Source organism: Meleagris gallopavo, chromosome 11 (assembly GCF_905368555.1).
Source record: "Meleagris gallopavo chromosome 11, MGAL_WU_HG_1.1, whole genome shotgun sequence".
NCBI classification, from domain to species: Eukaryota; Metazoa; Chordata; class Aves; order Galliformes; family Phasianidae; genus Meleagris; species Meleagris gallopavo.
The window spans coordinates 15,617,356-15,631,102 of NC_139414.1; the positions used below are offsets into that span (position 1 = coordinate 15,617,356).

A 13,747-nucleotide genomic window follows, 5' to 3' on the forward strand; every position below is an offset into this window, starting at 1 on the left:
CCGCCTGCTAAGAGCCAATCACAGCACCACACTCGGCGGAGTGGGCGGGCCCGCCGGCAGTGCTGCTCATGCGCCGCTGTCTGAGGATCGTGAGGTGAGGGAAAGGAGCGCCATATTGGCACCTCCCCTCGGGGCGGTACCAGGGACCACTTACCAAATGCTGTTTCTCCAACAACAACAACAACAAAGAAGATTTAAAAAAAAAAAAGAAAAAGAAAAACCGTGCAGCGCCGAAAGCAAGCGGTGGAGGGGCCTTTCCTGTCAGGATGCGGGAGCTGGGCCGGCTGAGCTGCGCCCTGAGGGGGAGTTCTGAAGAGGAACCCCGAAAGCTCCAGTGCCCGCCCTGCCCCGGCTGGCATCGCGCTGTAGGGCCACGGACCTGTGCCATCCCTCGCTGCTATGAGAGCAGCTCCCCCAGGTGTACAAAGCGGGTTTATATGTGCCAAAGTTACGATTAACCAAATGAGAATCTTCTGCATTTTCCATTACTTCCCATCAAAGCAAAAGAATAATTAGAAAAAGGATTTAAAATGAAGAATGTGGTTGATGGGAGGGGCCCCTTTAAAGGACTACAAAGCATCCTAGCAGACCCAGCAGTCGCGGTGCCCGCCCATGTTTTCATGCACCAGGTAGCCACATCGTATCCTCCCACTGTGTGGCAGTTTCCTGCATAAAAAGTAAAGTAAATCTGCTGCCTGCAGCTGCTCGTTGTGTACTTGCAGCTGTTCTGCTTTCCCTTTCATAGAATTACATAGAATCCAGAATCGCAAGGTTCGAAATGACCTGCAAGATCATCTAGTCCAACCTTTGGCTGCCCCCGAGCAAATGCAAGGCCAGAGCAGCCCAGGCAGCTGCAGAGGGGATCGTCCGGAACTGAACCTGTGCTAAAGGGAAGAGCGAGCTGGAAAGGGTTTCTATGGCAACAGATGAGCAGTCTTTGGGAAAGGAGGTGCAGGAAAGAACTGAGCTGGAAATACATCATTCTGTTGGCAAGACAAGCCTGTAATCTGTGTTTGGGCAATTTTAAATAAGCTGTTTCCTTTCATCTGGTGTTCTATTATTGAAACATGAAAATGCCTAGGCAGCAAGAGATGCCCATACACATAATTTCTGAAGTTGCCCTGTTCCTGATGAAAATGCAATGCTACTTTTTTCTTGCTGTGATTACATTTGATTCTTCCAAGTAATGGTGACTTGGAAATGGTAAGGATGCATAAGCAGATATAACTGATGAATATTCATCCTGAAACTGCATAAGGCTTTGTTATATTTTGAAGCTTCCTTCTATTTTGTGGTCTCCCTTCTGTCCTCTCCTTAAAGGGCCACTTCAAATATTCCTGGCATTTGAGCATTTTATCACCTCTGTCTGAGCCTCATGTTCAGCTCATCAAAGGAACCTCCTGTCTGCTGGATTAAATATATTAACATGAAGAACAGAACATTTCATTTCATTACCTTAGCAAAAGTAATACATTCCAGAAAGAAATAAGTGAACTCAAGCTCCAGTTTCTTTCTCTCTCTGCCTCTCACAGTTTTTCTCTCCCTCCAGTGAATAAATACAAAGACTGAATATTATCCTTGCTCTGTTCTGCATTCATTTACCATCTTAAGGACCAACAGACCAAACTTATGTTTACAGTGTTGTCTCATATGCTTGTATCCAGGCTTTTCCATGGCAAAGACAGCTTTTCTATTAGTGTCTCTCAGTGTGGTCCATGGTAACTGTCTACCGTCTAATGCACAGAAGACCTAGTTTATCTTCAAATCCTGATCATTTGGAGCATGATGAATTTGTTCTCCAAAGCACGTTAACATAATTGGCTGTGTGTCCGTAAAAGTCCCAGAAGTTATTGAAAAACATTACAAATATTTGTGTTTTTTTCCTCTTGGGTTGTGACAGAAACATATTTGAGGAATTTGACTTAACTTTTTTAATCAGAAATCCAAAGGGAGAACTGATCAGTTATGAGTTTGGGGGAGGTTTATTTGTGGTAGCTTTGACACTTTTCCTTTTTAAATATATTTATAACATATTTACTTCATAAATAAAATTGCTTAAGACTATTTTAATTTATGAAGGCCTAAAACACCCAGTGTGTTAGCAGTATGTTAATATTTAAAAACTGTAATGCCCAAGTGGCAGATGTCTCATTACTAATAATGTTCACGAGCAACCTTCTCTGTTCTTATCCTAACCAGGTTATCCAACCACACTTGAACACTGCTATCTTCCAAATACTTCATCTCATTTCACCTCCAGCTGAAGCAGATCCATCAGCTCAGTGCGATGATCCATTACATTACACTACTATGTCAGCAAACAGAAGGTAGGAGTAGGAACTTGTGGTGGGGTGGGTGGAGTGGTGAAGAATGTGCATTTGGGTTGCAGGGCAGTTTTTTGGCGCCTTGGACTGTTCTAAATGGGAAGCCTGTTCCCTTTCCTTCTTTTGCTGGCATTTGCAGGTGTACATTCACTCAGTGTTGGTTTTTTTTATGACACTGGAAGTAGATAACTGGTTCCTTGAAATGAACTACATGATAAGACAGAATTCAGCAATTAATCTGATCCTAAAAATCAGGATCACTGTCCAACAGCTTTGTCCAAAATTCAGGTTTTGTTTTGAACAAGGAAAGATGTTAGAAAGTGTTTAAAGAAACCAAGGCAGTATAAGTAATTAAAAATATATTGATTTTCTTAAAGTTTTAACAGCATTTATCTGATGACTTTCAACATTCAAAGACTTCTGACAAAATTATATAAGCAGTACAGAGCAGGCAGAATGGCTTGCATAAACAAACAAGTTCAAAGCAGGATGGCAATAACAAGAGATTTCAATTGGCTTTTTGATTATTTTTTTTTTATAAAGATACAGTAACCAGGACAACATTTGGATCAGTTCAGAAATGAGTGACAGAGGGATATGATCACAATGCAGAAAGTCATGGCTAAGTTTGAGTCTGTGAATAGGAAATTATTAATTTCTTCTCAAGATGCAGGAACCAGAGGGCTGAAATTGAGTATAAGTCTTTGGACTTAAAACCCAAAGAGGTTTTGGTTTGTGTTTTTTTTTTAACACAGAATCACAGAATCACAGAATGGCCAGGGTTGAAGGGACCTCAAGGATCATGAATCTCCAACCCCCCTGCCACATGCAGGCCCATCAACCTCCCCATTTAATATTAAACCAGGCTGCCCAGGGCCCCATCCAAGCTGGCCTCGAACATTTCTAGGGATGGCGCATCCACAACCTCTCTGGGGAGCCTGTCCCAGCACCTCACCAGTCTCTATGTAAAGAATTTCCCCCTGACACCCAACCTAAATCTTCTCTCCCTCAACTTAAAACCGTTTCCCCTTGTCCTGCAGTTATCAACCCTTTCAAAGATTTGATTCCCCTCCTGTTTGTAGGCTCCCTTTAGATATTGAAAGGCTGCAGTGAAGTCACGCCACAGCTTTCTTTTCTCCAGTAATACATGTAATACATTTTTAAATTGCAAATCTTGTTCTTACAAAAATTATAGATAGATTCAAAAAATAGATAAATTTATGAAGAAATAGAGCATTGAATATGAAATGGCATCTGATACTAAGCAGGTCAGGCTTTGCAGGAGTATCATCAAGAGGCTAAGCATGAGGGCAGAGACCCAGTCATTACTGGGTGAACTCTGTGGGAGAACAAGTGTGCATACAAGTTTTAGCAGAGAACTGCAGATTAGTCGTAGGAGCTGACTGAAAAGAGTGAAAAGCCAAGAAAAGTCAGTGAAGCACAAGCAGTGTGACCATCTTAGAAGCTAAGCAAGAACACTGAAGTGTTCCAAAAAGAACAAAAGTAAGAAAATGTGGGTGATGCTGTCCTTTACTGCATGATTTGTTACAGAAAAGAAACAAAGTGTGCCTTCTTTGTAGGTATGCATCAAAGAAGTATCTGACTCATTTATCAGTTTCTTCTGCTATTAGAATTATACTGCACATCTGAAGCATTGCCATAAGCAGTTAGAAGTGGTAACAGCATAATTATCTTACCTGATTGTGCCAACAGTGTTCCAGTTCTTCCCAGCCAGTAATAGAACCCTGGCCTTTGATACGGGGATCAGATAGACCAAAGTTAAAGGAGAAAATGTCATTATACAAGAGTAGCTTGCTTGCAAAAATAAAAGTTGGGAAAGCAATCCTAAGCTTTTCTGTTATTCTATCTGCTTACCTTTATTTCTGGTATGAGCAAGTCCTCAAGGGTGCTCTGAACATCAGAAATTAGTGATGTGGTTCTGGAAGGGGATTTGGCTGAAAGATGGGTGAACCTGTGTGTGGCTTGGAAAGTAGAGCTAAGGTGGTTAAGATCTCATTTTTAACAGCCCTTCAGTCTCAGGGGGCTACATGGTTTTTAGTGACACGTGAAAGGGGTGTACAATTATTTAAGATTAGGAAGGAAAGGGAAGATTAGATTTTTTGCAGTGAGAATTTCCCCTTCCATCTGTTGAGGCCATAGGATCTTGTAAATACTTTCTGTTTGCAATGTGTCATTTTCTGTTTATTAAAATTGCTTACACTGCTTTTTTCCTCAGCTGTTCAATTCAGGATCTAATAAATGGCTATTGATTTCTCAGGCTGTCGCTCTGTGAAGAAATCAAGCTCTTTCCTATTGGCCATCATTTTAGTGGAACTGTTGTTTGTACAGCTACAGTGCTGCTTTCTTGTGAGGCTGTCTGGTGCCTGAAATGTAAATTGTCATCTTCTGTACCTTCAGCTCATACATATCAGCAAGGACTTTATGCTACAGAGTGGAAGGCTGTATTTTCAGTAGTGGAAGTACTGGCCCAATTTCACAAGTACACTGAGCTCTGGAAATGGTTACCAGTACAGTGGTGGACTGAGTTGCTTCTGTGTCTTTGAACCATTCCTTGAGTGACAGACACAGAGCTTTCATTTCTCCCTCTCTGAGATTCCTATATTCTGGGCTTCTGTTTCTCCCTCACTCAACTTGAGCCCCAAACTGTGGATTACCAGTGTTTTTGCAGCATTTCTGTATTGGTTGAGTCCCTCTGGATCTGCCATTTAGGAATGGCACACTATGAACAGCAGCCTTCTTTAATGCAGGTATCATTTTTGCAGGTATCACTGATCTTGCCAGTGTAAAGAAATCATTCTGTGATCTGTAAATCCAGTGGAGTGTGCTACCCTGTGGCTGTGTCTTGCAGCCCAGGCCTTCCCACTAAATAACTCCCCCTTCTCCCCCTTTTGTTTCCCCCTTTTGTTCATTATGATTCATGTAATACCATAGCACCCTCAACTCTGGTTAAATCATACATAACCCACCACACAGCATAAGCTGGGGAAGGAGCAGTGGCTGATTGTCGGCTGCTAGGTGATGACTAGTACGTACATGTTACTAGCCAGTCTGTAAGATAGCCACAAAACTGAATTATTCAGTCCTTTTCTCCTTTTGGGCTCTGTATGCCCAGCTCATTTTCAGTGAACCTGCAAGAACTTGTTTCTGTGTCCTGAATTAGATTGAAATTGACCAGCAGGTTCAAAAATTATTGAAAGCATAGCAGACAACTGGAAAACAAACAAATATAGAAGAACAAATAATAAGAGAAAAAAGTGTCTGCAGTTACTGATAATGAGTAACAGTGTTGGTATAGGAGCATATGGTCTTAAAATAGCTGAGAATAAATTTAGCTAGAAATGAAACAAAGGTTCCTAGCTATACTTGATGTTCTCAAACAATCTTCCTGTAGGAGTAGTGAGAGCAAACCATCTACACCATGTTTCAGTGGAGTTTAATTCATTTATGAATGGGGTTATACAATGTGTCTCTGCCTGCAGAAAAGACACAGTAGAAGTAGGTCAAGAGTCTGGAAACATGACTTCTCTAGTACTGTGTTCCTACCTGCAATCTATAATCCTGTGAAAGCATCCCACGTCTTTCATACTCCTCCAGAGTTCGTGGATGGGTGGCAGTCTGCTTCCCTAATGCTATTTGCTGATGATAGCATCTCTTTCTTTGTTGATGAAATCTTTTTAATGTTAGTTAACATCTTTACAGTATGAACTTTACTCCTCAGATGGGCTTTGCTAGAAAGAGGATCTCAGAACAAGTGGCTCTTGCTTTAATATCAAAATGTTGGCAAATGGGTGGCTAACTCAAGTCATCCTCCTCTTCACTTGTTTTCAAGCAGATTTACTGTTAAACTAACTCAATAGAGATACGGAATATACCTTTCAGCACAGTTGGTCAATCAACCCAAAACAAGCATGACAGCAAAAATACTCGGGCTGCCTTTTAGGTAAGCCACCTGCTTATTGAATTTTCCCATCACAGAGGTAGATAAAACTTTCTGCAACACCAGGACTGACTCAGCAATTGTGCTGGAAGGTCTGATGTGTCCACAGCGATATTTTACAGCTCCAATTTTGTACATAAATGATGTCATGTTCTTTGGCATATGTAGAGAGGTGGACGAAAGCAAAATCCTATTGATGGATGGGGAAATCTGAAATTAGAGCTGAATCTATTCTCCATGAATAGAGCAGATTGTGTGGGCAGCTGCATGCTTCTCTGTTCTATTTCTTCATTTTATGTGTATAATTATTCCTGTTCCCAGAAATATCTTGTGTGGAGCTTCAGGTAGGCTTCAAAGGAAGAAATGCAAAGAAATGGAGTTGTGCAAGTCTCTGGTGTCTTTGGTGTCCTGGTCTTTCTCGCTTTCTTGCATGCCTTACTTTCCCTCTTTGTAGCTTTGCACTGTAGCCAGGAGGGTCAACAAAGGTTTTCAGGAGCTCAGCAGCCTGTTGTCCTATGCCAGCTGTGCAATCAGCACAAGGCTCAGCTGTGTCCCTGTCACACAGAGGCAACTGCTCCCTGCAGACGTGTTTTGTTCCACTGATGTCCACTCATGCCTGTGCTGGGGCACGGCAAAGATCCGTGGCCATGTCAACAGGTGACTTGCCTGACACCCAGGGGTAATTCGTTTGCCCTTCCCGTCACAGCCGGAGAAGGTCCTTCGGGCTCAGTCACATCGAGATCCCGGGGGATCTCGTCCACACAGCAAGGCAGCGAAGCCTCTGACCACCACGCCCCTAAAGAGCCCAGTGAACGGCTTTCGCCCCCGGAGGGGCTGAGAGGCAGCACCAGAGGCTGAGAGTGAGTGGTTCTCAGCCGCCAGGCACGCTGGTGAGGAGAGCGCGGAAGAGCAGCTGCTGCTGTTACAGCTCTGCTGCCAGCTCCACTCCTCCTGATGCCATTCCTACCTCCAGGATTTTTCCCTGACTCACAGCATCACCATCCAAAAGTCTCCCTGGAGGAAGGTATCTGCCTACTGGTTTGTCTTTTTATCATTTGCCTCATCCGCGGGAGAACGGAGAAAAAAAGCCATAAGCAATCAGCTTGCCTGTTTCTTTTTCCTGCTTTATTTCCCCTACCTCCATTCTCTTCTTGTTGTTAAGAGGGTTAAAATCTCCTTTTGGAAGGAGCTTTTCTAGGTACGTGAATGGAGGGCAGTGAATTGGAAGAGGTGAGCAGCTGGCAGAAGATGTGAGAGCTAGAAGGGCCATGCTGTGGGAGTGGTCCCTGCTTTGTGTGCAAGCGAGGCAGTGAGTGTGCAGCCTCCCACACTGGGCGCATCTTTTTTTGGATGCTGTGCAGTTCCCTGTGTGAAATGCTTTTTTGGTTAAAAGAAGAAGAGATGTCTCATCAGGAGCTCACCCAGCGACTGACTACAGTTATCACCCATGTGGGTAAGCATCTTTATCTTTCTACTCACTACATTTGTGTAGATCTGGGGGCTCTTTTCCCTTAGGAGGTGCTGATGCTCTGCACAGGCAGGAAGCCTTTGTGTGACAATATCACACCTGTGAGTGAAATAGGAACAGACTGCAAAACCCATAGATTTGGGCAATTATATTTTGCTGATGGCTTTGTTTTGTATTCAAGAGTGCAGCTTTCTGAAATGTACAGATAGTAAGAGCAGACAGTTCTATCAGTAAGCTGATTTGTGTAAAATTCCCAAGCACAGTCCTTGCAGGGAGGTGTTACAGAAAAAAGTGAAAGGATGCTAAAGCAATGGCAGTGCTAACGTGCTTAGCATTTGCTTGTGATGTTGGAATAGCAAACCATTTTCTTTCTGTGTACTGTCAGAGAACCTTTTTATTGCTATTGCTATTTCAAGGAAGGTGTTAGGACAGGGTTTCAAAAGCATTTCCTCCTGCTGGGCTTAATTTTACTGTTTGATAACCTTCAAATGCTAGCAAACACAAGTAAGGCCCAATACTGGTGTCCTTATGCCTCTAAGCTGGCTACTTAGCAATGGTGGTCAAACTACAAGGAACCACATAACCTGAAGCTAGTAAGACAGTAGAAAATGCTGGAGATTAAAATGTCAACTGATGAAAGCTTTTGGAACCTTTCTTTGTTATACACAATTGAGTTAAATCAGATTATGGCTGCACTGCATCATGTAAAGACAACATTTTTAATTGAATTGCATGGGAGCACATTTTATAGCTGTCAGTTTTTGTAATGGATTGTGTGCTGTGAATACCAAATCTGTTATACAGGTTCCTAAGAGTCTTTGTCTTTAACTTCACATAATCTTTATATGAAATGTATGAGTGTGACTAAAATGCAGCTTTTAGAGAATATACAGTTCAGATTTTAGACCAAAATTCATCCTGAGTTTGACGTTACCTGTAGCAGCTGAACTGAGTTTAAGAAAGCAAATGGTAGCTTGCTCGAAGAAATAGCACAAGAGCAGATTTATACTGAATAAAATGCTTAAGACCAGGTCCCATTTTTCCAGTCTCTACAACAGGAATCAGTCTTAGTGGTCTTGACAACCTGTGCAGGTGCTTGGTATGGGAGTATTGGTTTAGTATTAAATGTGGAAGTTGGTGGCCCTGCATGTGGCAAGGGGGGTTGGGGATTCATGATCCTTGAGGTCTCTTCCAACCCTGGCCATTCTGTGATTCTGGGATTCTGGGAGAGATTACAATGTGATTTTCAGGAAAACTCAGTGTCAGTCTCTTTGACCCAGAGGTGTCAGCCTGAATTGCTTTGCAATTGTACAAATTCAAATAGACACAAAGTCACATGGATTCATGTTTTTATTATGAAGACTTGGGATTCAGGGGAGGCACATGTAATTTGTTTTATTTTTTTATTTTTTAGATAAAAGTATTTCAGTGGAACCAGAGATTTATAAATCTTCTGTTTTTCCTGTTAGACTCAATGCAGATCCCATCATCAATGTTGAGGACTCTCCTTCATGTCAGAAGGGATTTGCTAGAGATAACATAGTATTATTTTAATATTCAGCAATGCAGGAAATCGTTCTGGCTATTAGAAACATCTTAATTAAATTGTGAGTTGTTCCTTGACAAATGAAGATGTTTCTGGGTCATGTGTCTGAGGCTAGAGAATATCATCTGATTTTCTAGTGGTCAACAAGCAGATCACTCCTAAGGAGGAGAACAAAGACCACAGATCTTCAACATTTTTTAAATTAATTTTTCATTTCACACTGAGACAAGAACCTACTTTCCCATCTTCAAACACAGAAGGATAAACCTCGCAATCTTCTTAGCCATTCAGACCCTAGAAATCTGCGAGGACCCTGCTTGTGGAATCCTGCCTGCCTTTTTGTAGACAGTGCTCATTCCTAATCAAATCATGTAAAAAGAAAAAAACAGTTGTACAAAAATGGAAGCAAGTAGTGATGGAAAAACTGCTATTGACTGAAGGAAAAAAAAATCTTCCAAGCACACTGATGATGTATCACCTTTATAAATCACACATTGTAACAGCAGCAGCTGGAGTCTCTTGGAAGTTCAGTAGGAATTTTTAAAGCTCAGAAAAGTGAGGAGTCTCATCCTTAGCAAACCAGGGGCATGCCTTTCTGTGAATATTTTATAGTGTTTCCTATTTTTACAGGGTCTATCATGTACTATCTTATTATCTCTTGGACTGATGGCATTCAATCTCTCTAGAATGTAGCCAACACTTGCATGAGAGCACAGCTCTCAGCTCACCTGGCGGCAGGAAGGAGAAAACTTATTCACAAAATTTAGAAAACAAACAAACAAGATCTTTGTGAGACCATTAAAAATGAAAGACTAGATATACTAAATACAAACTTTGTGGGATCATTTTTTGACACACCAGTTTATTTTTAATGTGTCAGTAAGATTGTCACAAGCTAATTGCTGGAGCTCAACTTTTATGTCCCGAGCAGAAGTTTTGATCCCTCCTTAGTTGGCTCATGTTGTGCTAGGTAGTCCACGTGCTTGTTAAAGAGCCTCTTCTCCTGTTACAGACTCCATACATACAGATACCTGCTTAACCGAATTTTAAATCAAAGCATTATAGTTACCTACTTTAAAGCTATCTATCTACAGTAGCTATACTAACTTCACACTTTTCTGGTGCCATGCACCCTGCAGCACATCTTTACAGTGTCAAACAACGGAGGACCAAACAAAATCTCTTTTATAGCCCTGAGCTCCCTCAGCCTGTCTGGGATTACTTCAGATTGCCCTGGTGCGGGTAAGGTAATGAGGCCAGCACGTGTGTCTAGGTCAGGAGTGATTTGTGAATGCTAGCAGGCTTTCTGCTTGTTATCCAAGATGTAGCACAAAATGTCACCCAATCCTGTTATCAAAACTGCGTCAGGATTCTTTTTTTTTCAGTTTAACCTACTTCTATGAAATTTGATTAGTGGGAGGTGTTGGGGAAATGCTAATCGCTTTTGAAAAACCTGTCATTCAGGTAGGTGGCAGCTCTCCTGTAATGGGGAGGGAAGAAGCTTTGCTGAGTGAAGTAGTTGGTGGTGACAGCAGGAGTGTTTGCACGTAGGAATTGTACCACTTTTCCTACTTGTGAAGCCCACCAGAATATATAGGCACTGACTACTCATCCACACTTGGCAGCTGGTTCCCATAAGTCTGATGCTGCCTTTGGAGCATGTGGGCAATGTTCTGGGCACAGTTACGACACAAATGCTTCCAGTCAGTGCCCCATTTTCCACAGATTTTTATTCTTAAAATGCTTTTATAAAATGATGGAGCCAACAGAACAGTCATCAGCTGTGTGAAAATGAAACAACAGAGTTCCTCACTGTTACCAGCAGAGAATATTGCAGTGCAACATGGGCAGCATTTTCTTAGAGGCGATTTGTAACTTCCAAATAAATTGTGAGAGCTCCTCACAGCTGCACATGCCTCCAGATAAGCTGTTTGTCAGCATCTCTGGAAGAGGGGCACTGATGTGAGCTTGCAGAAAGCAGTACATCGCGCAAATTACATTACAGTAAAAAGAACATACATTCATGTTAGCTTTCATCTGGTTTTACATGATCTCATTTCCCCAGTCTCCCATTTTATGAACAGAAAAATGAATGTAAGCAATTTGCTAGAGACTAAAAGAGAAGTCAGTGGCAAAACTGGTTTTAAGATGGACATCTCAGGACTTGTACAGTAACTTAGAACTTTTATCCACAATAGATCAATTCCTACCAATTTTGGCATTACCACCAGCTCTGGGGAGCAATGTAAAATCTCTCTGTATGTGCAGGGAAGCTCTGCTACAATTTGGAACAGGAAGAGAAGGATGACACTGCATCCACTTGACTGCATGGGAGGAATTTAGGTCAGCAGAATGGAATAACCCGAGCTGGCACTTGTCCAAGGCTGATGGCTTAGCATCACAAGTCACAGAATCTGTTTTATGTTACAAAGCCACAAATAATCTAATATGTCACAGCTGAATAGACCACTGCATTGTTTCTGATCTGTGTCTGTGTATCGGAAGGGCATTCAAAAGAGATTTCTTAAGAAATTACCTTTCAAGATACCATATCAAGCAGGCCTTCAGTTTCTCCTGGTCAAAGGTTTAAATCAAGGCCATGGAAATTCCTCTGCCCAAGACAGAAAATTCTTCCCTTTGTCTCAGAGCATTCATGCGTTTAAATGACTATTTCTGAACCACTGGTTCTGCAGCTCTGCCCTACTTGTAATGCTCTGGTGAGCACAGGTACTGGTCTCCTCTACTGACCACAGCACACTGGGTTTCTTTACCCAAACATAAGAGAGAGGCTGGGGATATGCATCTCCCTGCATAACAGTGAAGCAGTACAATAGAAAACTTACAGAAATGTATTTGCTAAATTTGCTTTGGATTTCATGCTAATGAAAACAATAATCTGTAGTTCCTTTTCCCATTAACCTACTTCTATTTAAAAAATGACCTTTGGTTATCATATTATCTGTACCTTTCTGTCTATGTCCCAAGGAAGCTTTTGAACTGTTGGTAGATTTTGACCACTTCATAATATGTTGAAGTGAAGAAGGCCATAAAATATTTAGTTGGTAAAAAATGAAAGCGAAAAGAGGGAAGTGAAAACTGGTATCAAATTATCTTTGTTAGTTTTCCTGCTTAAAAAAAAAGCTACATGTTTACATTTTTGTTCCCAGATTGTGGTTATTGGTTTTGTCTCATTTTGTATGACTGATTCTCTGCAGCTGTTTCACTGGGAACTGTTTAGTAAGGAACTGTGCAGAAGAGATTTGTTAATAGTGCAGAGCTTGTGCCTGAAAGTGGAAATCAATTCACTGAAACCTGTGAAAAATGTGCCGATTTGTCTGGTGCACTCTCAAAAATGTAGAATATTACAGTATTCATTTAAAAATCATTTTCAAACCTCATTTGTCAGGGCACAATCAGAAATGGAGACTATGATAAGTTGTTATAAGTTGGAGATCCAGAACACTGGTTTGGTAGTCTTTGTCTCAAGCCAAAATAGCTTTGTGATGTGATGTGATAGCTTTGCCTCATGTCTATGGAGAAAGAATTGATTAAAGATCTCCCCATAAGTCTGCACTAAGACTTCCTCCTCTTCAGAACAGAACAGCTCGGAAGTGTATCGTTTTCTGCATTCTGTCTCCTACATTAGTACAAAATTCAAGAGGATGTTAGAAAAATCCTGTAATCCAGACTTGTTACCACTACTTCTCTTACCACGGCATGCAGAAAGCAGAGCCATGGACCAGAGACCCACAGAACTGAAAGGCTGCTTACAGGCCTAGCTATTTTCTCATTTATTGATATCTGCCTTGGTTTCAGCTAGGAAGAATTGTTTTCTTCAGAGTGTCTGGTATGATGCTTTGTTTTGGTTCTAGGAGAAAAATGATGTTGGTAATACACCAATGTTTACAGTTACCTGCCCAACAGTATTGTACAGAGCCAAGGCCATTTGCAGTGAAGGCCTAAGGAGCTGAGAGGGAACAGAGTTAGGACAGCTGACTTTAACCGGCCAAAGGGATATTCTGTACCATAAGCCACCAAGTGAAAGGAGTTCTGAAGTGGTGGGAGTTTTTCTCACTCTCTTCTGCTGCTCGGGGCCTAGCTGGGCACCAGCTGTGGGTTGGTGAGCAATTGCTTGCGCATCACTTGTTATACATATTAATATTATATTATTATCCTTTTCCTTTTCTCTATCTTAGTAAATAGTTTCATCTCAACCCACAAGTTTGTCTTTGTTTTTATCGATTCTCTTCCCCCATCCCACTGGGAAGCAGGGGAGGAGTGAATGGCTGTGTGGTGCTCAGCCACCTGCTGGGTTAAACCACAGCAATATTCTCACCAAAACTGGCTGTTTAAGCCTGAGCTTTTATTCTCAAACCAACAAGAGATCGGGATGTTGGGGAGAAAAGGGAACATGAGTAGCAACGATCCACCATCTGCTTGCTGCAGGATTT

The 13,747-nt window shown here is 41.7% G+C and overlaps 1 protein-coding gene across 3 annotated transcripts in view; it reads left to right on the top strand.

The window, feature by feature from the left end:
* Window positions 1-7,166: 7,166 nt before the first annotated feature.
* MCF2L2 (MCF.2 cell line derived transforming sequence-like 2) overlaps window positions 7,167-13,747 on the top strand; it is a 147,580-nt gene continuing 140,999 nt past the window's right edge. Inside the window, exon 1 of one of the 3 annotated variants that reach the window (XM_085232533.1) lies at window positions 7,167-7,735. In XM_085232533.1, the coding sequence (XP_085088659.1) occupies window positions 7,633-7,735 (103 nt within the window). In that variant the 5' untranslated portion in view covers window positions 7,167-7,632. The remainder of the gene's footprint in view (window positions 7,736-13,747) is intronic. The other 2 variants (XM_085232534.1, XM_085232535.1) reach the window with 2 other exon arrangements.